General features: G+C 44.7%; 1 pseudogene and 2 gene segments (V, D, J or C); 1 reads left to right on the top strand and 2 right to left on the bottom strand.

The window, feature by feature from the left end:
* Window positions 1-501: 501 nt before the first annotated feature.
* Window positions 502-5,404, top strand: LOC129339972 (vomeronasal type-2 receptor 26-like; annotated as a pseudogene).
* Window positions 5,405-11,157: 5,753 nt separating this feature from the next.
* LOC129339971 (immunoglobulin heavy variable 4-38-2-like) lies at window positions 11,158-11,628 on the bottom strand. The segment is given in 2 exon segments: window positions 11,158-11,486; window positions 11,583-11,628. Coding segments are annotated over 2 exon segments (375 nt in total).
* A 9,956-nt stretch (window positions 11,629-21,584) lies between these two features.
* On the bottom strand, window positions 21,585-22,091 carry LOC129338785 (immunoglobulin heavy variable 4-38-2-like). The segment is given in 2 exon segments: window positions 21,585-21,913; window positions 22,002-22,091. Coding segments are annotated over 2 exon segments (375 nt in total).
* Between the last annotated feature and the right edge of the window lie 5,520 nt (window positions 22,092-27,611).

Below are 27,611 nucleotides of genomic sequence, written 5' to 3'. Positions count from 1 at the left end.
AGTTGAGTTTTCAGAGGCCAAGGGGTATGGACATTTATATTTGCCATGAAGAATTCACCAGTTTTCCACTCATACCTCTGAAGACCCACCAGGAAGTGAGGAAGACTCACGTGGGCTTAGAATCAACCGGATGTTGAAAAGGGGAGAAGGGACCACCCAAAAAGGCTAGGCTGGGTATTGTAGGACCTGCATTAACAAAAGACATGTCGGACAGAGTCTGTGGTATGGAGAAGAATTGGGCAATAGAACAGAACAGCTGGCTTGATCCAACACCTAATGAGGAAAGCTGAGTGTGGTCTTGTTCATAAAAGGCTTTGAATGTAATTTGGGGGGAAAAATCTCACCAAAAATGTATTGCATAAAAGGGAAATCACCTGCACTCAGATATGCCTTTCAGCCCATCTCTAAAATATCTGCATTCTGCACATTTCCTTTTAGCTCACATATGGCTCCTTTGCTCCAGAGGAGAGGGATATGACACAGTCCCTTCCCTTTTTCCGCATGGTGTCCAATGAAACCCATCAGTACAGAGGGATCATCCAGTTGTTTCTGCATTTTGGTTGGACGTGGGTTGGACTCTTTGCCGCAGATGATGAAAGCGGAGAGCGTTTCTTGCAGGTTCTGGAGCTGCTGTTTTCCCAGAATGGGATCTGTTCAGCCTTCACACAAAGAATCCCCATTCAACCTTACTGGCATCACAGAGCTGAAATGAGCCATTTTGTCTCCAACATCTACCTTCATTTCACAAAAAGCAAAGCCAGTTCATTTCTTGTCTATGGTGAAACCATGACCTTAATGTGGCTGAGCACAACTTTGGTGCTAGCAGTTCCTGGATATAAGGAAATCGCGTCTCTTGGAAAGGTGTGGATCATAGCAGCCCAGACTGATTTCGCTCTGGTCAGCCTCCAAAGGGGCCTTGATATTCAACCATTTCATGGTACCATTTCCTTCAAAATTCATTCAAGAGAGCTTCTAGGATTCCAGAAATTTCTTCGTAACATCAAACCTGACTGGACACAAGGAAATGGTTTTGTTAAGGATTTCTGGGAGCAAGTGTTTGACTGTTCATTTCCGACTTCCCAGATGCTTATGGAGATCAGTGAGGCATGCACTGGGGAAGAAAGGTGGAGAACCTCCCAGGACCTCTTTTTGAAATGGGCATGACCGGCCACAGCTACAGTATCTACAATGCTGTTTATGCCGTGGCACATGCTTTCCATGCCATGTACTCTTCTCACTCTAAGCACAGGGCAATGCTGAAGCGTGAAAATATCAAGCTACAAGAGCTGCAGCCTTGGCAGGTAATGTCTGCAGAATAAGGCCTCCTAGTACCAAAAACACTTTAATAGAAGGCTTAAGAGACCTTCAGAATTTCTGAACAAGCAATAAAATTTCTCAATAAGCAATGAAATTTCTCAACCAGTAAATGATGTTCTACACAATACTTATTGACAAAGTTTGGTAGATTTCCAGTTCTTATTCTGGAAGGCTGGTAATAATGGTTGCATTTTACCTCTGCAAAAAAGCTGCAGGTTAGAACCCCAGTATCTCATACTCAGACAGAGGGTATGGGAGAACCACACAGTTGCTGGGGGTGAGACAAAGAGGGTCTCCATAGGGTCTCCAATCCAATGCCAGAGGAGGCCCAGCAGTGAATAGGAGAATGGAATTTCCATTCCCTTGTGAATTCTGAACTCCTGCTTGTTCAAATGTCTTTCTTTCTTTTCTTTTACTGTACATTCAACCCAGTGGTCTCAAACAGCTGCTAAGAGTTTATGTTTAGGCAGTTAATGGGAATCTACCCATATAATGATAGCGTTTTATGTAGTTGCTTTAGAATGTGTCTGTATTACTTGTAAAAATATATAATCACAGAAAGACATTTGTGAGCCTTTCCATAAATCTTCTCCTAAACCTTTTCCCAGTGTTTTCCGATCCCTTGGTTTTTGTTTCCTCTTTCCACTAGCTCCATCTATATCTTCAAGGCATTGCATTTAACAACTCTGCAGGCGAAACCGTGTCTTTTAATGATAACAGGGAAGCAGGAGCTGGATTTGATATAACGAACCTGGTCACCTTCCCAAACGCATCTTTCTTGAACATGAAAGTTGGAAGGGTGGATCCGAATGCGCTGAAAGGACAAGAATTCATCATCAGTGAAGATATAATAGTGTGGCACAGAGGTTTCAACCAGGTGAGGATTCTCTTGATATTTTTCGTATAGGAAATTCAGGGTCTGCTTAACCTAACCTGGGATCAGCCTCCTATAGTATACAAAAATGGTCATGGGCTTGCAAGCACATGATATTTTAGACTGAGATTGGGGTCCAGTAGCACCTTAAAGTCCAAGGTATGAACTTTTGAGAGTCAAAGCTCCCTTTGTCACATATCATACCCTGGAAATCTAGTTGGTCTTTAAGGTGCTACGGGACCCGAATCTTTCTCTTCTGTTGCAGATCAACATGGCCACCAACCTGAAACTATCTAAATGATATTTTAGCTTTCTGCATTCAAGCATACATGGGACTTCATTCGTTAAAGATCAGAGAAGAGTTTTGTATTTGATTCTCTTTCTATACCACAAAATCACCCCTAGAATGAAAAATATTGTAATTTGTATAAACCCTCATATTCCAAAGTATAGATTCTGGGAATCCTGTATCTGCAACCTTTTTGAGTGCATTGATGGAATAACTGCTGGCTTTTTTCCATCCCCCAATTCGAATTGCTTCTGATGTTTGCTGATAGGTGCTGCCCATTTCTCTATGTAGTGATTTCTGCCACCCGGGATATCTGAAAAAGAAGAAGGAGCGGGAGAAATTTTGCTGCTATGATTGTGTTCCATGTCCAGAGGGGAAGATTTCAAACCAGAGGGGTAGGTGGCAAAGTGAACCAATGTGTCCTTTCTATGGCATTAATTCAAGTCAGAAGGGTAAGTGATGCAGTACAAGAGCTGCTGTAGCACAGTGGTTAAGTGGTTTTGCTGCGAATCAGCACTCTACTGGTTCGAATCCCACTGCTGCCATGAGCTCAGTAGATAGCCTTGGATAAGCCACTCCTCTCAGCCCCAGCTCGCCAGCTGTATTGCGGAGATAATAATAACACTAACTTGTTCACCGCTCTGGGCGAGGCACTAATCTGTCTAGAAGAGTGGTGTCCGGGGATGAGCCTCCCCTCCCTCCTCGCCGCCGCCCCCCCCCGCCTCCAGGGGCCCCCCAACTCACCTAGCCGGGGCAGGCGCGGCGGCGGACGGGCGCGGCCGCGGCAGCCGGCCCGGCGGCCGGGCGAAGCGCTGTCGCGGCGCCGCGGAGGAGGCGGCGGCGGCAGCAACCCGGGCGGGAGGAAGCGACCCGGGGGAAGCAAACCGGCAGGCTGGGCGGCCGCCGGAGCGGACGCCTCCAGGGCAGACGGCACCAATGCGGTGGCGGCGACGATGGCAGAGGCGAGGCGGCGCAGCCGCGAGGCCCGCGCTTGTGAGGCCGAGCCTCGCCCGGGGCCGCGAGGCAGCGAGGGGGTGGGAACCGGCCCCGGCGTCGGCAGGCGATAGGCCGGCCCGCCCGCCCACCAGGGAGACGGGGGAAGGGCGCCCAATGGCAGCTGGGAGGCGGGAGGAAGGAGCACCAGGCTTCCCACCCCGGAAAGGCTGGAGGCAGGTGTTGCTGCCGGCATTGGGACAGATAATGAGCCTCACCTGGGGCGCTGGCGATTGGGGAGCGGGGCGGGGCTGCCCCTAGCGAGGGAGGGGATAAAAGGGGTCAGAGGCTCCCTGGCCGGGGAGGAGAAACAGGGAGGCTGTCCTGAGGGAAGGACCATCCCTGGGCCCAGAGGCCGTGCTTACCTGTTGCCAGACACGGTTTAACAGCCCTGGGGCCATCTGAGGCCAATCAAAAAGGGAAGCTGAGACCCCTGGAGCCAGCGGACAGGCCGCCTGTCCGGCCTAGGTAGCAGCGGGACAACCCCCCCGGACCCGCCGGCTGCGCTGACCGCACCCTCGCCACAACGGACCCGACGGACGCGGTGCCCCCTGCTGACGGAGAAACTCACAAGTGGTATATAAGCATAGTTGTTGTCGTTGTCATTGTCATTGTTGTCATCGTCATCGTCGTCATCATCATCGTCATCATTACTATTATTAATTTATTTCCCAGTAATCAGAGTTAATAAAGATATGACATGATAAAGTGGTAAGGAACTATACTGATCAAATAGACTGTTGGTGTTGAGCATGATGCCTTGATATCAGAAGAATTTGGCCAGATCTATACTGGACTACAAATATGAGGAAGGAAATCCAACTATTCAGTCCCATCAGTCAGGATTGGGATACAGGGAATCATGTCACCCAGCATTGAAAGTTCTGCACTGGCTGCTCGCTTGTTTCTGGGCACAACTGAAAGTGCTAATAAGAACTGATAAGAACCTCTAAATCCCTAAATGGTTGGTGGCCAGAGTAATTGACCCTCAGTCACATATGAATTGTGTTCCTTCTTCCCTTTTTCCAGACATTGATGACTGTTTCAAATGTCCGGCTGATCAACATCCAAACAAGAATCAAGATGGATGCATTCCCAAAATTACGAGTTTTCTGTCTTATCAGGAACCTTTAGGCATCAGTTTAGCCTGCATTGCAGGTTTTTTTGCCCTGACCACAGCTTTGGTGCTGGCCACATTCATAAAATATAAAGATACCCCCATCGTCAAAGCCAACAACCAGGATATCACCTACACACTTCTCACCTGCCTCTTCCTCTGCTTCCTCTGTTCCTTGCTGTTTATTGGACGACCTCAGAAGATGACCTGTTTCCTCCGTCAGTTGGCTTTTGGCATCATCTTCTCCATGGCTGTTTCTTGTGTTTTGGCCAAGACTGTCACTGTGGTTGTCGCTTTCATGGCCACTAGACCAGGGTCCAGCATAAGGAAGTGGGTTGGGAAAAGACTGACTGACTCCATTGTCCTTTCCTGCTCTCTTATTCAAGCAGGTATTTGTGCAATGTGGCTAGGAACTTCTCCCCCTTTCCCAGATTTAGACATGCATTCCATGGCTGAAGAGATTGTGGCAGAATGTAATGAAGGATCTGTCATCATGTTTTATGTTGTTCTTGGCTATATGGGGCTTCTGTCCATCATTAGCTTGACTGTGGCTTTCCTAGCTAGGAAGCTGCCAGACAGCTTCAATGAAGCCAAGTTAATCGCCTTCAGCATGCTGATCTTTTGCAGTGTTTGGGTGTCTTTTGTTCCAACCTACCTGAGCACCAAAGGGAAATACGTGGTGGTGGTGGAGATCTTCTCCATCTTGGCCTCCAGTGCTGGGTTACTGGGTTGTATATTTCTTCCCAAATGCTACATAATTGTGCTGAGACCTGAGCTGAATAAGAGGGAACAGTTAATATGGAGTAAGAATTAAAGGCCCTGATCTGGATGGACCGGGCTAGCCCAATCAAATCAGATCTCAGAAACTAAGCAGGGTTGGCCCTGGTTAGTACTTCGATGGAAGACCACCAAGGAAGTCCAGGGTCACTGAGCAAATTTAGGCAATGGCAAGCCTCTGGTGTTCATCTCATGCCTTGAAACCTTATGGGGTCTCCATAAGTTGGTGGCAATCTGACAGCACCTTACACACAAATTATAGACTAAGGGAACAAATTCTAAACAGCTTTACTGAGAAGTCACATTGTATTTGACTGGGTTTATTCCTAGGAAACTCATATGAATGAATGAATGAATGAATGAATGAATGAATGAATGAATGAATGAATGAATGTTTTTCAGAAAAGAATATTACTTATTTCTTAGTTAAAGTGATATATACCATCTTTCCAGAGACCTCCCCAGAGCTAGCTAACACAGCAAGACAAGACAAAATAACTTGAATACAACAGAAATCATTAAAACGTATAAACCAATAAAAACCCAACCATTAAAAGCCAGCCATTAAAAATTTCCTTGAAGTGTTATGGTAAAGGTGAGAAATGATTGTGTCATGAAGCCTGCTTGAAGATACCACAGCAAATTGCTTTTACTAGAACTCTTACCAGAAACAAGGATGAAATTTTGTTATTGCCAACAGCAGTAGTCTTATTAATAAACACCAGAAATGTGTGATATTTTTAAAGTTGTGATGGGCACTGCTAATGGTCAACAGTTGCCAAATGACCAGTGACTCCCGTGTTCATTAAATTTACGATTGAATTAGCCCAGCCTGGATAATCATTTGCTATCTTTTGACTGGAGAAGAAGATCCAGATGGGTAATCCTGAAGGTGAACAATATGGGACAACCCATCATCTCATTTCACTTCTTGTGGGATGGTGTGGACGGTGATGTTCTAGGCTGGAGATTGCAACACTTAAACTTTTCTAAGGGCTAATGGATAGGATAGGCAAGCTTTAAGCAAAGAGATCTTTTAAGGCCTGGGTGGGTAGTATGCGGAATTGCAAGCGTGCAAAGATCACGATGAACGGGAAATGAGTCTGCTTCAGAGAAATGGAAAGGATCCCTTCTGGGGATCCATACACTCCATCTGTGCCTATCTACCTGGGACAGTTCCTGCATTGTTTTTCATCCTTGATATATCAATGTCTCTGTTTAATTGAGAAATGCCTTATTAAAATGTCGTGTCAGTGTTTGGCATTGTCATTCTTCAAGGTTCCGCTCCTTCTCCAGAGTCTCTAGCAATTCCGGAATCATTCATTGACCAGGACTCTGACCCCGTCCCATTGGGACGGGGATCTGAAGATTCAGAGGCAGAGGATGCGTCTGAATCCAGAGAACGAGAGAGTACCTACCCCTTTAAAGACTGCTAGAAGAGGCACCCCAAGAAACAGCAACATCATTGTTATTAGCTTGAGAGGAAGTAGTTTTTGTCCTCTTCCTCAGATTCTAAGGGAAAGACCCATGATGAACCCCCAGCCACAACAACAAGGCCCCACCAAGCCTCAAGGGAGTGGGAGCCACTCCAGACCTGTTGAAACTGTTGCTTTCTTAATCTAGTATTGCCCCTTTAATCCATCTCATAGTCCTTTCCCAGGAGGCAGAGTCTGTAGCAGGTATCCAGATAGAAGACCTATTTAAACTCTCCTTTGATTCCAGCATGGTGCTGGAGCAACATCTTTGCTGCATCTAGACTGCACTGGGAGTCTACTTTTGCTATTCAATTAATTGTTGGCTTGCTATACCATGCATTGATCTGAACAGCTTTTCTCTACTTAGTCTAGTCTGGCCTGGCCTGGCCTGGCCTGGCCTTGTTGACTCTACCTTAGCAGCCCAGCAGGTTTCTGTAGATAGCAGTTTTAAGTAAGAGATAGAACTGGGGTGGGGGGGTGAGGATGGTAGATACATGACTCTGAATCTTGTGGTTTAGTGCAGTGTAGTCTCCACCAATTGCAGGTGCTGAGGGCCAAGCTACAAGTGCCGAATGACACTTGAACAGCAAGTGTATTTCTCCCTGTTCACTTGCCCTCCACTCAATCCACTTGTTGTTCAAGTGTCATTCGTCATGTGTAGCTTGGCCCTGAGATAGACACAGAATGATCAGAGCATATGGTCAGAGAATTGTGTCTTCCTAATGTTGATTGGCGGATTGTCTGCCTTTCTCACTGAGACTCAAGGCTCTTTAAAGGCCAAACATCACCTGCTTTTTAAATCAGTAAAAGACTGGCTATTGCAGAGTAAAGGCACACAGCCTGCAGCAGAGAGAGAAGTGTCTTAAGTAAAGAAGATGTTAATAGAAGTGGAGGGAGTGTGTTGGGCATGGATCTATGGCATGACAAGTGGTCACCAAAAGGACACTTATGAATTTCTCCTCTGAATTTCTCCAGATTTTCTAGTTCTGAGTTCCCCAGTCTACTTTCCCTAGCAGCCCAAACACATTGAATTTTCTACTGTCTAGATTTTTGTACTTGGCAATATGTGTGTGAAGTTTATCGCAGTTGCGATTTCCTTCAGTTCCCATAATTCTTATTCCCATCTGTGCTACCAATTTGCAAGTGTGTATTGGGAAAACAATTCAAAAAGCTATCTTGATCGAAATGTTTGCACATTCCTCTTTGGGGAAGAGAGGGGACAACACACAGCATAAAAAGATTCTTAATGAAATCAAATCTACAGTAATGTTTTTGCCAATTTTTATTAATACAAAAAATATATATAAATGACCACAAGAAGCTGAGTATTAAGGCAGATATGATCCAACTCTGGAACTGATTTTAGAAATTCTTCTAGTTAAATTGAATTAAGTGGGACATATTCTGGAACAACATTGGAATAGAACAGCAGAAATGCAGTCGGTTTCAAAGATGTTACTTGTTTCATATAAAAACATGTCTTTGTCTTTGTATAAGGAACAGGAAGATTGGGTGTTCCTATGTAAAAAAGGGCAGAGGACACAATTCTGTTAAACTGAATAGGAGCCTAACTGTATCTAAAATTTGCTTCCCCTTTTTGTCTGGGCTCCTAGATCAGTTCTCTCACTGTGTCTCCTTGCACAGTAGTATATGGCTGTGTCTGCAATGGTCAGAGAGGACATCTGTAGGTAGAACTCGTTCCTGCCATTGTCTTTGGAGATAGAAACCCTGCTTTGGAGGGAGGGTGCATAGTATGTGTTCCCAGTGGAATAGATAACACCCAGCCATTCTAGGCGTTTGACAGGAGGCTGCCTTAGCCAGCACCAGTAGTAGCTGCTAGAGACGGAGTATCCGCTGACTGTGCAGGTCAGCTTGATAGACTCTCCAGGCTTGGCCGTTCCTGGGCCAGATTCTACCAGTTTGACTTGAGAAAAGACGCCTGGGAGAACAAGAAGAGAAAAGGTCAGTTGTGATCAATCCACACATGAATAACAGAAAAATTATTTCATGGCTACCTCTCCTGGAGAAACTCACATGAAGGACCGATGAAGATCAACATCAAAGCAAATAAGTATTTCATGCTTGCTGGCAGGTGACTGCCTCCCAACTGTTTAGGAAGTGCGAGTTTGGGGAATGTTAGAATGTCTAAAAGAGACTCGATTTATGAAGATGTAGCTTAGGGATTTTGATTTGCATACGGGGCCCATCTCCCATCCTCTACATCCCTTTTTCAGGATAAAGGTGCAGGCAGGGTAATGATGCTTCAGTTTCAAAGGGGGGGTGCATCTACTGGGAGGATTTGCCACTGTGTGTTTTTCTTGCTCCAGGATGCGGCTGCAATTCTGTGTTTGCAGAGGTGGGTGGTCCTTGCAAAGGGCTCAAGAGAAGGCAGGGGCGGAGGTGCCTAAACCCTTTTTGTAGCAATTTCACCCCTCAATTGAACTCTGTCCTGTGAGAATATTAAGCATTCTCTTTTTCTGTTCTTTTGTCCACCCATGACTCCTTTCAAATTCCACCCCTTGCTCATACCAAGTTTGGAGCAGCCTGAATATCTGAGAGTTTCCAGAGTTTGTTACAACTTGGAAGCTAAGCAAAGTCAGCCATGGTTAGAATTTTGATGGGAGACCACTGAGGAAGACCAGGGTGGGGAAGCAAACCACCCTTCTCATCTGTTGCCTTGAAAACCCTATGAGGTGTCCCCATAAGTTCGTTGTGACTCTATGGCTCTTCTTCTTCTTCTTCTTCTTCTTCTTCTTCTTCTTCTTCTTCTTCTTCTTCTTCTTCTTCTTCTTCTTCTTCGTATCATCATCATTATCACACCCAAGTTTGGACCTCCACGCTGCCCTTAATAACCACTTTCTGATTTGCTTACTACCTCTGGTGGTACTTTTTGCAAAGTTGCTGGCACATTGGCCAAGAGAACAAATGACCGTGTTGGGGAGAATTCCAGAAGGAGATCATTATTCCTCCCAAGTTTGGCTGTCAGTGGCATTGGCAGTAATAAACATGTTTTCCCCATTTCAGTTAAGATCACTGCACACCTCACCTCTCCTGTTTCTTTATTTTGCCAACAGGAAAATTAGGCCCTAAAATGAGGCAATTAAATTAAGGGGATTTCCCCCCCTAAATGATGAGATAATACTACCTATTTCATTTCCATCCAAGGGATCATTAATTTATTTACTTCATATTTACCTGACCTTTCTTCCCCATGGGAACTTAACACAGCTTACATCATTCTCCTGTCCTGCATTTTATCATCGTAATACCAACCCTGTGAGGTAGATTGTGGTGAGAGGGGTTGACTGGCCCAAGGTCACCCAGTGAACTTCCATAGGTGGGATCTACTTGTTTTCTTCGTGATCAATGCCCAGGATTTTGTGGTGAAGATTAATGGCCATATGGCGATTGAACTCAACATATTTGTGAGGGAGGAATTGTTCAGAAAGCAACTATCCATGTTGATCCATGCTGATGCCATAGATTCTAGGAGATATGGGAGTCAGCCGCAGTAGTTCATATTTGTATGGGTGGAAATTGTTGTGTAGCAACAGCCTGGTAGAATAATGTATCACACTTGGTCTGCTTTCCCAAGTAGCTCAGATACATGGAGAATTCTACCTTCTTGATTTTTGACATGGCACCATGTTTGACTTCCTTCTGTTCCCATGTATTTTTTACCCCTCTGTGCTACCAATCTGCAAATGTGCATCGGGAAAACACTCCCCAAAGCAACCTTGATAAGAATGGGTACACAGTTCAGCACAATTTCTCTTTGGCCTGGGTGGAGATGTTGGGGATTTACCAGCAAGTAGGGTGACAAACACATCTGGACACCCTGCAGCGCAAAAAGTATCTTGATGGAATCAAACATGCAATCACATTGTTGCGAAGGATGACCAACAGTGCAATCCTATGGAGAGTTACTCCAGTCTAAGTACATTGACTTCAATGGGCTTAGACTGGAGTAACTCACCATAGGATTGCATGGCAAAGCCATGAACATCATATTAATGGCCAGAAGGATCGGCGTACGGAGGCAGATACGATCACATTCTAGAACTGATTTTAGGATTTCTTCTAGTTACATGGAATTAGATGGGACACATTTTGGTACAATACTGGAATGGAACAGGGGAAACCCAGTCGGTTACAATGGTGTTACAAGTTTAATATAAAACCACGTCTTTGTCTTTATAAGAGGAACAAGAAAATTGGCTGTTCTGATGTAAAACTGGCTAAAGGATACAACGCAATTAAACTCAACCGTAGCCTTCCTGTGCCTAAAACTTCCTTCCCTTTTTAGTCTGGGCTCTCAGTTCAGTTCTCTCGCTGTGCCTCTTGCACAGTAATATGTGGCTGTGTCTGCAATACTCAGGGAGGACATCCGCAGATAGAACTCGTTCCTGCCATCGTCTTTGGTGATAGAAATCCTGCTTTGATGAGAGGGTGCATAGTAAGTGCTGCCATCATAATCAATAGCTGCTAACCATTCTAGGCCTTTGCCAGGGGGCTGCCTTATCCAGCTCCAGGTGTAGCCACTAGAGATGGAGTATCCTGTGACGGCGCAGGTCAGCCTGATAGACTCTCCAGGCTTGGCTGTTCCTGGGCCAGATTCCACCAGTTTGACTTGGGAGAAGACACCTGGGGGAAGAACCAGAGAAAATGCCAGTTTATGATGAATTCACACATGAATAACAGAAACATTATTTCATGGCTTCCCCTCCTGGAGAAACTCACATGAAGGACTGATGAAGATCAACATCAAAGCAAATAAGTGTTCCATGCTTGCTGGCAGGTGACTGCCTCCCAACTGTTTAGGAAGTGCCAGTTGTGGGAACATGGGAAGGTCTAAAGGAGACTATTTATGAAGATGTAGCTCAGGGCTTGTGATTTGCATACAGGGCTCATCTCCTCTCCTCCACATCCCCTTTTCATGATAAAGATGCAGGCAGGGTGATGATGCTTCAGTTTCAAAGGGGGGCATCTGCTGGGAGGATTTGCCATGGTCTGTGTTTTTCTGTCTTTGCAGAGGTGGGTGGTCCTCGCAGAGGGCTCAAGACAAGAGAAGGCAGGGGCGGAGGTGCCTAAACCCTTTTTGTGGCAGTTCCTCCCAACAATTGAACTCGTAGCCTGCTTTACTCCCAACTGCCATCGAGGAGTCTTGTTGAGGACAAAGAATTGAAAAAAATGGCCAGGGTACATTTGCAGGGGAAGAGCATCCATCTGTGAGAATGTTAAGCATTCTCTTTTGTCCATCCACGACTCCTTTCATATTCCACCCCTTTCTCAACTTTTGTGTTAGTGTTACCAAGTTTGGAGCTGCCTGAATATCCAAGAGTTTCCAGAGCTTGTCACAGCTTGGAAGCTAAGCAAAGTCAGCCATGGTTAGCATTTAGATGTGAGACCACCAAAGAAAACCAGGGTTACACCACCCATGCTTATCTCTTGCCTTGTGGGGTTCCTTTAATTAGGTTGTTGTTTTTATTTATTTTTTATTTTCTTTGGATTTCTCTTCTGCCCTCCCCACGAAGGGCTCAGGGCAGATTACAACATATTAAAACACATTAAAATTAATTTATACAGTTAAAACCATAAATAGATTGTTAAAAATATAATATAATAATATAATATATTTGCATATAATATATACGTTCAGATGGCGGCAATCAATAGCAGCAGACACATCTTGACACAATAAGATGGTGGACAACCTTAGTAGGGAGGGATTCAGATTTTATGCTTCTCCATTTTTCAGCTGATAGAGGCCAAGCCTGACCTCAACCATATGCTTGGCGGAACATCTCTGTCTTACAGGCCCAGTGAAATGATAACACATCCTGCCGGGCCCTGGTTTCAGGGGACAGAGAGTTCCATCAGGCTGGGGCCAGGACTGAGAAAGCCTCTCTGGTTGAGGTCAGGCGGGCCTCTTTGGGGCCAGGGACCACCAATAGATGTTTCTGTCCTGATTGGAACATCCTCTGGGGCACATATGGGGAGTGGGGGTCTTGCTAGGGTTGCCAGGCCCCCTCAATCTTCCAGTGGGGTATTGGGGCCTGGCTCTTATGTGTGCATGCTCCCACAAGTAAGTGCGATGACATCACTTCCGGGAAGTGACATCATCATGCAGCCCTGGAAACGCACCCACACTCAGCGGGGGCTTAGGTTGGGGGCTACTACGGAGTGCAGGAACACTCCTGCCCTCCACAACAGCACAAAATGTGCCCAAGGATCAGGCCCATTTTGAGGCACTGTGGAGCACAGGAGAGCTCCTGTGCTCTGCAGCACCTGGAATGGGACAGTTTTTGCATGGATCAGGCCCATTTTGAGCCGCTGTGGAGTTCTCCTGCACTCTGCAGCAACCCAAAACAGGCCGATCTGTGCAAAAACGGGTCCGATCCATGCCCGTTTTGGTGTGGATCAGGCCCGTTTTGGGCCACTGTGGTGCGCAGAAGCACTCCCGCACTCCACAGTGGCCATGATTAGGCCCAAAACAGGCCAGATCCTGGTGGCTGCTGCACGTGAGAGCATGCAGCACTGCAGGGGAGCATGAACGGAAGGTGAGTGCCCCCCTGCTGGCCAGGTGGGTGGGGGTGGGGGTTGGGGGGGTTGGGGCAGGGGATCCCCCGCCCTCACCGGGGGTCTGGTATTCCTAGATCTCACAGACCTGATGTTGTGACCTGATGTTGTTGTTTGTTGTTATTGTTATTATTGTTGTTGTTATTATCTTCCTCATCCTCCTCATTATTATTGCCACCACCAAGTTTGGACCTCCACACTGCCCTTAATAACTACTTTCTGATTTGCTTACTAAGTATGGTGGTACCTTTTGTAAAGCTGCTGGAGCATTGGCCAAGAGAACAAATGACAGAGTTACAGATAATTCCAGAGGGAATCCCAAGTTTGACTGTCAGTGGCGTTAGCAGTGACAAACATGTTTTCCCCCTTTCACTTAAAATCCCTAGGCACCTCTCTTGTTTCTTTATTTTGCTAACAGGAAATTTAGCCCCTAAAATGAGCTTGTTCAATTAAAGGGGGAGTTTTTTCTAAGGGCCAAGCTACAAGTGACGAATGACACTTGAACAGCAAGTGTATTTCTCCCTGTTCACTTGCGCTCCACTCAATCTACTTGCCGTTCAAGTGTCATTCGTCACTTGTAGCTTGGCCCTCAATGATTAGAAAACACTACCTGGTTCATTTCCATCAAAGGGATAATTTTATTTATTTACTTCATATATACACGGCTCGATGGAGACTTAAAGCAGCTCACATCATTCTCCTCTCCTCCATTTTATCTTTGCAACAACAACCCTGTGAGGTGGGTTAAGCAGAGTGTGTGTGATTGGCCCAAAGTCACCCAGCGAGCTTCCATAGGTGGGAAGCCACCTGTTTTCATCTGTATCAGTGCCCAGCAGGGCTTTTTTTCTGGGAAAAGAGGTGGTGGAACTCAGGGTCAAACTACAAGTGACAAATGACACTAGTTGGACACTTGTCAGCTTCCCTCAAGTTTTGATCGGAAATGTAGGTGTCCTGGTCTTGCAGCTTGGCTCTCCGACTGCTGTCCAATGGACTTTTCAACTGTCACTTGTCTAACATTCTGCCAAGCTGCCTACATTTCCCATCAAAACTTGAGGGAAGCTGATAAGTGTCCAACCTGTGTCATTCGTCACTTGTAGCTTGGCCCTATATAGTGGAACTCAGGACTGCACAATGACATCACTTTGGGTCAGCAGGAACAAGGGGGGAGTTTTTTAAAGTTCAAATCATCCTCAGCGAAAATGGTCACATGGCTGGTGGCCCCACCCCCTGATCTCCAGACAGAGAGGAGTTTAGATTGTCCTCCATGCCGTTGTGCGGAGGGCAATCTAAACTCCCCTCTGTCTGGAGATCAGGGGGCGGGGCCACCAGCCATGTGACCATTTTCAAGAGGTGCAGGAACTCCGTTCCACCGCATTCCAGCTGAAAAGAAGCCCTGGCACCCAGGATATGGTGCTGATGATTAATGGCCATATGGCTATTGAACTCAACAACATATATGTGAGAGAGGAATTGTTCAGAAAGCAACTGTCCATGTTGATCCATGCTGATGCCATAGACTAGGCAATACGGGGATCAGTGGTGGTAGTTCTTCCTTGTATGACCAGAAATTGCTGTGTAGCTACAGCCTGGCAGAGTACTATATTCCTCATGGTCTGCTTTCCCAAGCAGCTCAGATATATTAAGTTTTCTACCTTCTTGATTTTTGACCCCGCACTATCTTTCATTTCCTATGTAATTTTTGCTCCCCTCTGTGCTACCAATCTGCAAGTGTGCATTAGGAAGTTTCTCACCAAAGCAAACTTGAGAAGGATGTCTACATAGTTCAGCACAATTTCTCTTTGGGTTGAGTGGATGTGTTGGGCATTTACCAGTGTGCAGGATGACATACACATCTGGATACCACACAGTGCAAAAAATATCTTGATGGAATCAAACATGCAATGCAATCACATTGTTGCGAAGGCTGACCAAAGCCATAAATGCCATGTTAATGCCCAGAAGGATCAGCGTACTGAGTCAGATACGATCCAGTTCTAGAACTGATTATAGGAATTCTTCTAGATAAATTTATTTATTTACTTATTTACTTATTTAGGATGTTACTTCTTCATATAAGAACACGTCTTTGTAAGAGGAACAAGAAAATTGGCTGTTCTGATGTAAAACTGGCCAAAGGATACAGTGCAATTAAACTCAACTGGAGCCTTCAAGCATCTAAAACTTCCTTCCCTTTTTTATCTGGGCTGTCAGTTCATTTCTCTCACTGTGTCTCTTGCACAGTAACATGTGGCTGTGTCTGCAATTGTCAGGGAGTTCATTTGCAAGTAGAATTCATTCCTGCCATCGTCTTTGGAGATGGAAATCCTGCTTTGGAAGGAGGGTGCTAAGTAAGTGCTCCCAGTATAACGTATAGCTGCTAACCATTCTAGGCCTTTGCCAGGAGGCTGCCTTATCCAGCTCCAGTAGTAGCCATCAGAGATGGAGTATCCTGTGACGGTGCAGGTCAGCCTGATAGACTCTCCAGGTTTGGCTGTTCCTGGGCCAGATTCCACCAGTTTGACTTGGGAGAAGACACCTGGGAGAAGAACCAGAGAAAAGGTAGATTATGATCAATCCACACAATGCAGGAATTATTTCATGCCTTCCCCTCCTAAAGAGACTCGACTCAAATGAAGGACTGATGAAAATCAGTATCAAAACAAACGAGTATTTCATGTTTACTGATAGGCAAGTGCCTCCCAGCAGTTCAGGAAGTGCCAGTTATGGGAACATGGGAAGCTGTGAAGGAGTCTCTATTTAAGGAGATGTAGCTTAGGGCTTGTGATTTGCATACGGGGCTCATCTCCCCTCCTCCACATCTCCTTTTTCGGGATAAAGAGGCTGATAGGGTATTGCTTTAGTTTCAAAGGGGGGCATCTACTGGGAGGATTTGCTATTGTCTGTGTTTTTCTTTCTCAAGGAGGCAATTGTAATTTTATGTTTGCAGAGGTGCGTTGTAGTTACACTGAGGTCAAGAGAAGGGAAGGGGTGGAGGTGCTTAAACACTTTTCGTGGCCATCAGTTTCACCCGCAATCGAACTCCTCGGCTGCTCTATTCCTAACTCTGCTCTCTTCCATTAAGTAGTGTTGTTGAAGAAAAGGAATTGAGAACTGACTGGGGCATGTTTGCAGGGGAGTGCAATCCATTAATGGGTGTATTAAGCATCCCCTTTTCCCCACCAATGATTCGCCACAAATTCCAACCCCCTCCCAGGTTTTGTGTTAGTTTTACCAAGTCTGGAGCAGCCTGAATATCCCAGAATTTCCAGAGATTGTCACAGCTTGGAAGCTAAACAGGGTCAGTCACTGGCTGATTCCGCACACGTTGGATAATGCACTTCCAATCCACTTTATAGATAATTTGGAATCGTTTTTTTTGTGTGCTGAACAAAAAATCCACCTCAAACGACTGATAAAGTGCATTGAAAGTGCATTATCCAACATGTGCGGAATCAGCCATTGTTAATTGGGCGATCACCAAGAAAGACCAGGGTTGCTTTGCAGAAACAAATCACCTCCACTCATGTCTTGCCTTGAAGATGTCATAAAGGGTTGCCCTAAGGGGTGTCCTCTTCCTCTTCTTCCCAAGTGTGGACCTCCACACTTCCTTCAGCTTTTCTCCTAAATAACCACTTTCTGATTGGCTTACTAACTGTAATAGTGCCTTCTGTATATCTGCTAGGATACTGGCCAAGAGGACAAATGACAGTGTTAGGGATAATTTCAGAGGGAGATAATTGTCCAGTTCGGTGTAGTGGTTAAGAGCAGTGGGATCTTAATTTGGAGAACTGGGATTGATTCCCCACTCCTCCGCTTGAAACCAGCTGATTGACCTTTGGTCAGTTACAGGTCTCTCAGGGCCAAGCTACACATGACGAATGACACTTGAACGGCAAGTGGATTGAGTGGAGGGCAAGTGAACAGGGAGAAATACACTTGCCGTTCAAGTGTCATTCGTCATGTGTAGCTTGGCCCTCAGAGCTCTCTTAGACCCACCCACCTCATAGGGTGATTGTTGTGGGGATAATGATATACTTTGTAAACCAGGGGGGGGGGCATGGAGCGGAGTGGTAAGCCACAGTACTGCAGTCCAAGCTCTGCTCATGACCTGAGTTCAATCCTAACAGAAGCCAGGTTCAGGTAGCCGGCTCAAGGTTGACTCAGCCTTCCATCCTTCCAAGGTCAGTAAAATGAGTACCCAGTTTCCTGGGGGTAAAGTGTAGATGACTGGGGAAGACAATGGCAAACCACCCCGTAACAAAAGTCTGCCAAGAAAATATGATGTGACGTCCCCCCATGGGTCCGTAATGACTCTGTGCTTGCACTGGTGATTACCTTGCCTACTTTGTAAACCACTCTGAGTGGGTGTTCAGTTGTCCTGAAGGGTGGTATATAAATTGAATGTTGTTATTATTTATTATTATTTTGTCCTCACAACAACCCTTTTGACTCTTGAAAGCTCATACTCTGAAAATCTTGTTGGTCTGTAAGCTGTTGTTGGACCCAAATCCTGCTATTCTGCAGACCAACATGGCTATCTACCTGAAACAACAACCACATGAGGTGGGTTAGGCTGAGAATGGCTTGTTTGTGAGGGACTTGGGATCTACCTGCCAAGGGCTGACATTTAGTGACATTTCATTTTTGTTTGTTCACACAGTAACTACCAACTTATCTTTAGTCCAGGAAAAAAGCCTCATGAAATCTTCCCTTCCGACGTTTGACAGGAAATAGCCAGCCTACTCTTATTGCTGTTTAATAAACAACTTAAATAAATGTAATTTGTAATACCGCCTTACATCAGGTTCCTTGCTCCTCAGCATGATTTGTATTACCTGAACGGATTATGCCCAAGAAGTAAACATTTGCATATTTGCTTAATTTAAATATGAGTGAGCAGGGCAGTTTCTTTGTCCTAGTATAGGGTAGACAGAAAATACAAGTGATTCCCTAACAGAGCTCAAAAGAAAGCAATAAAAGGGCTTGCAGTTTAGCACACAACCGTGAATGGAATTCCCTTCATGGCGTGACTTCCCTGGTTCTGGTTCACTGGAATATTGAAAAGTCAGCTTGTGGTGACTTCTTCATCTCAAAAATGGTTGTGTGAATTGGGTCACATTATCTCTCTAAAACCTCTATCATATTTTTTTAAAAATAAGATAGAGAAGAATCTGGTGTTCTCTTCATTGAGTTCCCAACAGTCACTTCAGTTACCATTTCCTTCTTTTTCATCCTACATGCCCAACCAGCTTCCTGCTTAAACTGTGGGAGGAAGCAGAGATAGAAGAGCAATGTTCCTGTCCAAGAGTAACTTTGCCTTCCTTTAGAAAGAAAGACCTCAGTTTCCTGACCTGAGTTATTGCTTTAGGGTCCTTAAAGGGTAAGCAAGCGGAGAAGATACCACTGAATATATGTAAAATATCTGAAACAGATGTGAAATCTTCTATGATGATTGAGGTGAGAGATTTCAGAAATAGTTGGTCAGGATGGATCTTGGTGCCTTTTCAAAATTATTCAGTGACTGGATTTTAATTTTTTTATTATTATTATGGAGGAGTTCAACAACATCGTGTTCCTGGAGGAATGCTACATTTGCTTGTTGCTTTGTGTCCATAGATGAGGTGCTGCTTCTGCTTTTCTGTCATGTGTTTGATCTTATCTGAGTTTTTCTAGTGAGCTGAACTGCCACTCTTTCTGCATCTTCTGAATTTTATGCTTGGTATGAAGTTGCTTCTAACACCTGGGCTAAAGAAACATGTATGATATGTAGAAATAAGGTTTTTCATTATGAGTAAAATTCAAGGGGTGTTACTCTATATGGCATCTTCGTTTTTTATTGTGGCAGTCGATTCTCTGTAATAAACCATCACACTGGGGCTGGAAACTCTACCCAAAATATTGAAATCAATTGGTTTTAATAGGACATCCTCCTCATAAACCATGTCTTTTGGGTTTTGTTGTTTCTGTTTGCTTACAGCTACGTGGCATGTTGATAAAGATTTGCTCCTCTGATTCTGCTTTCTTGAAGAACATGGAAGAAGCTGTACTAAACCTTCAATAAGCCAGTGTCGTATAGTGGATAAAGTATGGTGTGGAGTCCTGAGTTCAAATTCTTGTTCCACCAAAGCCTGGGAAAATTGTCCTTGACTTTCATAAGATTATGGGGAGGATAAAATGGAACAAATTTCTCTATGCAGTTTCCTTGGAAGAAAAGTGGTATGCAAATATGATACATCTATACATTTTCAAAGGGTCTGGGGAATAGAACTGAACCTCATCTGTGCCACATCAATGTTGATCCCTGCTGTTGCTTAAGATTTTTTTGTGATACGGGGATTTGTGGTGCAGGTTTGTATTTGTATGGCTGGAAATCACTGTGCACTAATAGCCTGGCACAGTAATATATTGCACTATCTGCCTCTTTCAGTTTGCTGAGCTGGAGGTAGACTTCATTTCTGGAGGTGTCCCTGGTGATACTGATTCGATTGTCAAATGCTGAATTATAGTTAGAGGTGCCTCCGCCTGAGGTGCTTTGTATGCGGCCCATCCATTCCAGCCCTTTCCCTGGAGGTTGCCACATCCAGTGCCAGTTATGATCACCAATTTGGAGACGACTGACTGCACAGGTCAGTTTGAAAGACGCTCCAGGGTTCACCAGTTCTGGGCCAGACTGGGTCAACTGGGGATCGGAGAAGATCCCTGCAAAAAGGGGTGGAAATGAGAGTTAAACTATGGGTTCGCTGGATGTTTTGTTCATAATGTCTCCCCCCCTACGAAAATCCTCCTTCCTTACCAGTTAAGAGGCTCAATAAAATGATAAAAAATAGCATGGCTTTCAGCACTGTTTTCTCCTTTCACTTCTTTCTTTTTTTTTTTTACTAGAGGAGTTGGACTCAGACACTCAAAGGCACAATCCCAGATAATGCCATTTAAATAACAGGAGCCTGTCGGAATGATTTGCATAAAGAGTATAGAATCCAGTACTGCATTTAAGAAGCAAAAGAAGCTGAAGGAGGACATACTTTCTAGGCTTGCCGGGTGAAAAAGATGAATGGAACAAATGTTACAGATGGAATTATAGCATCTGAGCCTGGTGATGCTCTAATATTAAAGTCAAGTGTTTTAGTTATTTAAGTAGATTGGCAAAATGCATCACATGCCCTTTAACAAACTGTATGCGTAACCCTTGGTTTCCGGCTCACACCTCGAAGCCTAGACTGCTATGATGGGCAAAACATGTCTACCTTGCTGAGGGTTTAGAACTTTTGGCTAGAACAGAATGCAGTGGAGCCATTTCATGATGGGGGAATGAGCCCCTAACACCAGTGTCCTACCTCCCTTATGGGCCAATGAAATTCCTTAAGATCCAGAAATGTGTATCGTTGTTACTGAAGGCCACCTATTGAGTTCATGGCTGAACTGAAACGGAATATAGGGATCCATTCTGCAGTGATTATTCATTAATATGTATAACCCTATTAACCAGCGGGCACCACCCTGAACAGCCAGCACTTAGAATGGAAGGCGGCGGTTCAACACTGCTCATATCAAGACCGGTTTCTAATGAATAATTGTTCTCAAACCATTTACAGAGACCTTTTAATATGCAAGACTTTTAGTAACTCCTATATCATGCTGTACCACAAACTGACAGCAGGGGGCAGAGAGGAAGTCACTAATATGTCCGTTTTAAAAAATGGAACTAAATCAGAGTGCTGTGTGACCAATGCCCAAAAGAGTCTCATCTCCAAACCCAGCATCTACAAGCCATGTGTGCCCCTAAACTAGGCCAATGGGACAGAATTGCATTGGTTCTAGAAAGCCAAATCCAAATTGTATGCTAGGTGGGGGAAAGGACTTGGAGGTGGCAGGTCCAAGACATAGTATAACTTCAGGGTGAATAATAGGTCTGCTATGACAGCAGAGAAGACCTTGAGCAGCAAATCGAGCATTAATGGAATAACTGGACACTCCTAGTTGTTCACCTCTTTATGGTGGTTCCTAAGGATATGGAGGGGCCCTACAGAGAAATGCAAGTAGAACCAATTGACTATTTAAGTTCTTATTTAGCCAATTTTAAAACTGGCCAAAGGATACGACACAATTAAACTCAACTGGAGCCTCCCTGCACCTAAAACTTCCTTCCCTTTTTAGTCTGGGCTCTCAGTTCAGTTCTCCCACTGTGTCTCTTGCACAAAAATATGTGGCTGTGTCTGCAATACTCAGGGAGGACATTTGCAAGTAGAATTCATTCCTGCCATCGTCTTTGGAGATGGAAACCCTGCTTTGGAGGGAGGGTGCATAGTAAGTGGTCCCTCCATAATGTATAGCTGTTAACCATTCTAGGCCTTTGCCAGGAGGCTGTCTTATCCAGTGCCAGTAGTAGCCATCGGAGATGGAGTATCCGGTGACAGTGCAGGTCAGCTTGATAGACCCTCCAGGCTTGGCTGTTCCTGGGCCAGATTCCACCAGTTTGACTTGAGAAAAGACACCTGGGGGAAGAACCAGAGAAAATGCCAGTTTATGATAAATCCACACATGAAAAATTATTTCATGGCTTCCCCTCCTGGAGAAACTCACATGAAGGACTGATGAAGATCAACATCAAAGCAAATAAGTGTTTCATGCTTGCTGGCAGGTGACTGCCTCCCAACTGTTTAGGAAGTGTCAGTTTGGGGAATGTTAGAAGGTCTACAGGAGACTTGATTTATGAAGAGATAGCTTAGGGCTTGTGATTTGCATACGGGGCTCATCTCCCCTCCTCCGCAACACTTTTTCAGGATAAAGGTGCAGGCAGGGTGATGATGCTTCAGTTTCAAAGGGGGACATCTGCTGGGAGGATTTGCCACGATCTGTGTTTTTCTTGCTCCAGGATGGGGCTGTAATTCTATCTTTGCAGAGGTGGGTGGTCCTTGCAAAGGGCTCAAGAGAAGGCAGGGGCGGAGGTGCCTAAACCCTTTTTGTGGCAGTTCCTCCCAACAATTGAACTCGTAGCCTGCTTTACTCCCAACTGCCATCGAGGAGTCTTGTTGAGGACAAAGAATTGAAAAAAATGGCCAAGGTACATTTGCAGGGGAAGAGCATCCATCTGTGAGAATGTTAAGCGTTCTCTTTCGTCCACCCACGACTCCTTTCATATTCCACCCCTTTCTCAACTTTTGTGTTAGTAACTGAACACTCCTAGTTGTTCATCTCTGAATGGTGGTTCCTAAGAATGTGGAGGGGCCCTACAGAGAAAGGCAAGTAGAACAAAGGGACCATTTAAGTTGTTATTTAACCAGTTTTAATACACAGGCCCTGACCTGGATGGCCCAGAAGCTAAACAGGGGCCGTTTCCAGACGGCCCCCCGCCTCGCGAAACGTCGCGCGTTGTCGCGCGTCGTTGCGCAGAAAACGCAACGCAAACGTTGCGCAGAAAACGCGAAATATCGAGTTTTGCGCGAGTTTTGCGCGACGTCGTACTTGGATGATTAGTACTTGGATGGGCGACTACCAAGGAAGTCCAGGGCCACCTCACAGAGGCAGGTAATGGTGAACCCCCTCTGTTCATCTCTTGCCTTAAAAAGCCTATGAGGTTGGCATAAGTTATTATGGCTTGATGGCACTTTACACACACACACACACACAGAGGCAAAAATTTTAAGAGAGACGATAACTCCAATGTAATGTGTATGGAGATGAGCTTTTGCTGTGTGATGAACCCAGTTAACTAACCTAAGATACTTCCATTCAAACACTCAAGAAGATAACACCAGCCCAGGGATTATTTCCATTGCCTTGACTCAGGGTAATATAGCAGGGCATGGGTGGAGGAGTCGGCGCTGGCAACAAAATAGAGATTCTCTATCCGGAATGGAGCCAGGATGGTAACAGCCCTCCAGTGTTTGGAGAGGGAGCTCAATGGAAATGTGATGACACAGAGTTCGTTCTCTGAAGTGCCATTTCCTTAAGGAGAACTAACTGATCTCTGTAGTCTGCAATTATGAGAAGACTCCAGCCCCCTGCCCTAGAGGTTATGTGCGCCAGGCCGGGAAAGGGTGTGGCACAGTGGGAGAGCCTCTGTTTGGCATGCAGGAGGTCACCACAGGTGACTAATGGATCTTTTGATATAGTGTAAGGTAACACTCTTTGAATTTGAGTGCACTTTAAGAATATGAGCAGGTCAATGAACATACCATACCTTAGACATAGCCTTTTCACTTGGAAAAAGAGTTAGAAAACTCAACACTTTGGGAAATAGCAAGTTTTCCTATTTCACAGATGTGATGAAGCGATGATTACCACGGCAATACAGCCCGGAAAACCCCCAACAACCATCGTTCTCCGGCCGTGAAAGCCTTCGACAATACATCGATGATTATAATGTTTAAGAGATAAAAATAGGTTGTAATTGAAAGGAACAGGTTGGTGTATCTTCCAGGTCAGTATATCATCCAATTCTCGTCAGAACCAATAAAATCCAAAAACATTGTTAAACATGCAAGTCCAATTGATCTGGATAGTCTGTGGGCTGTGTGATAAGGTGAGGGGGTGAAAGAAAGCAGCAGTGAATGCATTTGGGTCTCTCACTCCAAAATACAGAGAAAAAGGACCAAGCATGAAAAAAATTGAAGCACAAATTGGAAATCATTGACTTTGGCTTAGGAACAATCAGGGTAGATTCATAGCACCAGTGGGGCTGTTAGATATGCTCTGCATTTAGACAGCATAATTCCTGGGTGTGTGAAAGGAAATTTATTATTCTGTGATTTGAAGAGAAAAGAGCTTGTGAACACCTTTGCTGCCCTCTTTTGGTTAAAGAGAATATAACTTATGCTAGATAGTTGTATGAGGGCAGGTTTCCAAGGGCCGTGACCTTCAACTGGTTATAATAACATTCAATTTATATATCACCCTTCAGGACAACTTAACGCCCACTCAGAGCAGAATACAAACTGAGAACCAGTTTGGTGTAGTGGTTAAGGGTGCGGGACTCTAATCTGGAGAGCCAGGTTTGATTCCCCACTCCTCCACTTGAAGCCAGCTGGATGACCTTGGGCTAGTCAGGGCTCTCTGGAACTCTCTCAGCCCCACGCACCTCACAGGGTGTTTGTTGTGGAGATAATAATAACACACTTTGTAAACTGCTCTGAGTGGGCATTAAGTTGTCCTGAAGGATGGTATACAAATTGAATGTTGTTGTTGTTGTTATTATTATCCCCATAACAATCACACAATCAGGTAGGTGGGGCTGAAAGAGCTCTGGAGAGCTCTGACTGCCTAAAGTCGCCCAGCTGGCTTCAAGTGGAGGAGTGGGGAATCAAACCTGGTTCTCCAGATTAGAGTCCTGCTGCTCTTAACCACTACACCAAACTGGTTCTCCAGTTGTACCATCTGTTATTTCCTCGCACAAAGATATCACAGGAAATGTGATGGTGCTTGAGATTTAGGCAGGCCAAGATGATTCCATAATGACTTTTGCCAAAGATCTGGATAAACGTTCAACAGGGATTTGCTTTGCTTGTAGCAGAAATGTGGTCCATTTTTTTATCTTTTCATGGATTGGGTTATGGCCAATTGTTCATTGTAACCTACAGATGTACAGGGCCAGTTTCACCAGAGGGCCTTGTGAGTTTGCTTCTTCAGGTCTGGCCAGACAGAAACCATATCCCATGTTGATCCAGTAAGGGACAGGGGAAATGAAAAGCCATGTGGTATCACTGATAGTATTCAGAGCCCAATCTTTGGAGAAGTAATTAATTCCCTCTGCAATTATTGAAATGACTGTTATTTATTTTTTGTGCTAGAAGTCTATCAGCCTTCCAGAAGGTACTAGCAAAACAATCAATATACAAAGAAGAAAGTAGTTATAAGCCCTTCCATATGCCTTTCAGAGCTAGGATTGAATGCCAGAGGCCCTGTCAATTTGAATCTTGAGAATTTCTCCCTTTGTTTTGTTATTTTAACTTCAAACTGGTGTCATTTATTCAAGGCTTTTCATTTCTGTAATTCTAGCTTCAAACTGGTGTCATTTATTCAAGGCTTTTCATTTCTGTAATTCTAGCTTCAAACTGGTGTTGTTTATTCAAGGCTTCTAACCTCATTGAGGTTAAAGATAAAGTTGGAGTTCTTCTCCTTTAGAAGTAGCTTGGCAAAGTCTCCTCTAGTTCAACCCACAACGATGTAATCTTAATGATGCAGATGGGCACAGGAAAATCTGTGTCTGGAGAAAAGCTTTCCTATCAGATGGTGGTCTTAGTAGTGTTGCTGCTTTTGCTCCCTCACATGGTGTGCAAAATAAATTCCATGATGTGCTCCACAAAGGACCCCCTCCCTGTTCCCCATGAATGGTACCAGCCAGGTGACCTCATCATCGGTGGGATGACTTCTCAAGTCCTTTACATGTTCCACGTACCTTCCTTTGAGGAAGAGCCTTCTCAGAAGCTGTTTGACTTCCCAATGTAAGTATTTATTCTTCGATGGTTGTTGTGGGTTTTCCGGGCTGTATTGCCGTGGTCTTGGCATTGCAGTTCCTGACGTTTCGCCAGCAGCTGTGGCTGGCATCTTCAGAGGTGTAGCACCAAAAGACAGAGATCTCTCAGTGTCATGAGAGATGCAGTGTCGTGCAAGAATGAACAGAGCATGGTTTCCAGTTCTGAAAAACACCAGGCTAACAAAAGACTCTATACCCAACAATAGCTCTGCAGAGAAGATTAGCACATCAAGCACCAATCCATATGCAAAAGAACCTCCTCAGGATACAGTGAAGCCTCCCGCCATTAGCATTCCACACCCTGGGAAACTCTTACAGGATGACTCAGCTCAACCCCATACATCTTTTGTAAAGATGACCTACATCTTTTCCACACTGTGACACTGAGAGATCTCTGTCTTTTGGTGCTACACCTCTGAAGATGCCAGCCACAGCTGCTGGCGAAACGTCAGGAACTACAATGCCAAGACCACGGCAATACAGCCCGGAAAACCCACAACAACCATCGTTCTCCGGCCGTGAAAGCCTTCGACAATACATATTTATTCTTCCTCTCTCCATGTTATATGCAGTTGGAAACCTAAGCAGTTGCAATGTAGAGATAAGAATATCAAATGTGTGGGGTGTTTGCATAACAATACACCTTTTTTCCTTCAGAGATTAACGGCTTGCCTAAGGAGGTCAGGACTAGAAACCCACTCTCCCCGCTTTCTGCAAACAATCCAAAACCAAATTATTCAAAAAGGCTCTTTCACTCAGATAGGAGGGCTGTATTGTAGGGAGGGGGTCTCAGGCACTTCATTATTGAGCTGGGGACCACTATGTTGCCTTACATATTATCTGTTGCTTTAAATATGTACTCCTATGTACTACCTGTGCTTTATGTTGTCTAATTTCAGTCCTAGAATTGATTGTTCTGCTTCAGTATTTTTCCACTTTGTATTGGATTCTTGCTAATACTGTCTTTTAAACTTGTATCTATTTACCCTATGACATTGTTTATGGAAATGTCATTGATACTGTATTGAAATGTACTTGATACTGATTGTACTAATCTCATACTGTGTAATCTGTCTTGAGTCTCAGGGCCAAGCTACACATGACGAATGACACTTGAACAGCAAGTGTATTTCTCCCTGTTCACTTGCCCTCCACTCATTCCACTTGCCGTTCAAGTGTCATTTGTCATGTGTAGCTTGGCCCTCAATGACAAAGGCGGACTATATATGACTGAAACAAAATAAAATAATCAATATTTCAACTCAGAACTGCAAAGCCGTCATTGTATTGTATTGTATTGTATTGTATTGTATTTTAGGGGGTCTCAGATGCTTCACTAAGACTTCACCACTGTGTTGCCTTACATACTATCTGTTGCATTAAATATGTGCTCCAATGAGCTACCCGTGCTTAACGTGGTCCAATGTCAGCCTTGTATTGTTTATGTTCTGTTTCAGCATTTCTTCAACTCTGTATTGGATCCTTGCTAATGCTATGTCTTTGTAAACCTATGGCATTGTTTATGGAAATGTTCAACTCTCTTTGCAGCGTGGTGACAAAGTTCTACCAGCACATGCTGTCCTTGGCATTTGCCACCAATGAGATCAATGCGAACCCAACGCTCTTGCCCAACCTCACTCTTGGGTTCCATGTCTGTGACAGCTACTATGATGTGAGGATGACCTATCGGACCACTCTGGAACTCCTCTTCCAATTAC

This window comes from Eublepharis macularius, chromosome 12 (assembly GCF_028583425.1).
Source record: "Eublepharis macularius isolate TG4126 chromosome 12, MPM_Emac_v1.0, whole genome shotgun sequence".
NCBI classification, from domain to species: domain Eukaryota; kingdom Metazoa; phylum Chordata; class Lepidosauria; order Squamata; family Eublepharidae; genus Eublepharis; species Eublepharis macularius.
Note: the sequence above shows the minus strand (reverse complement) of the source record. Positions and strands in the feature narration are given on the sequence as shown.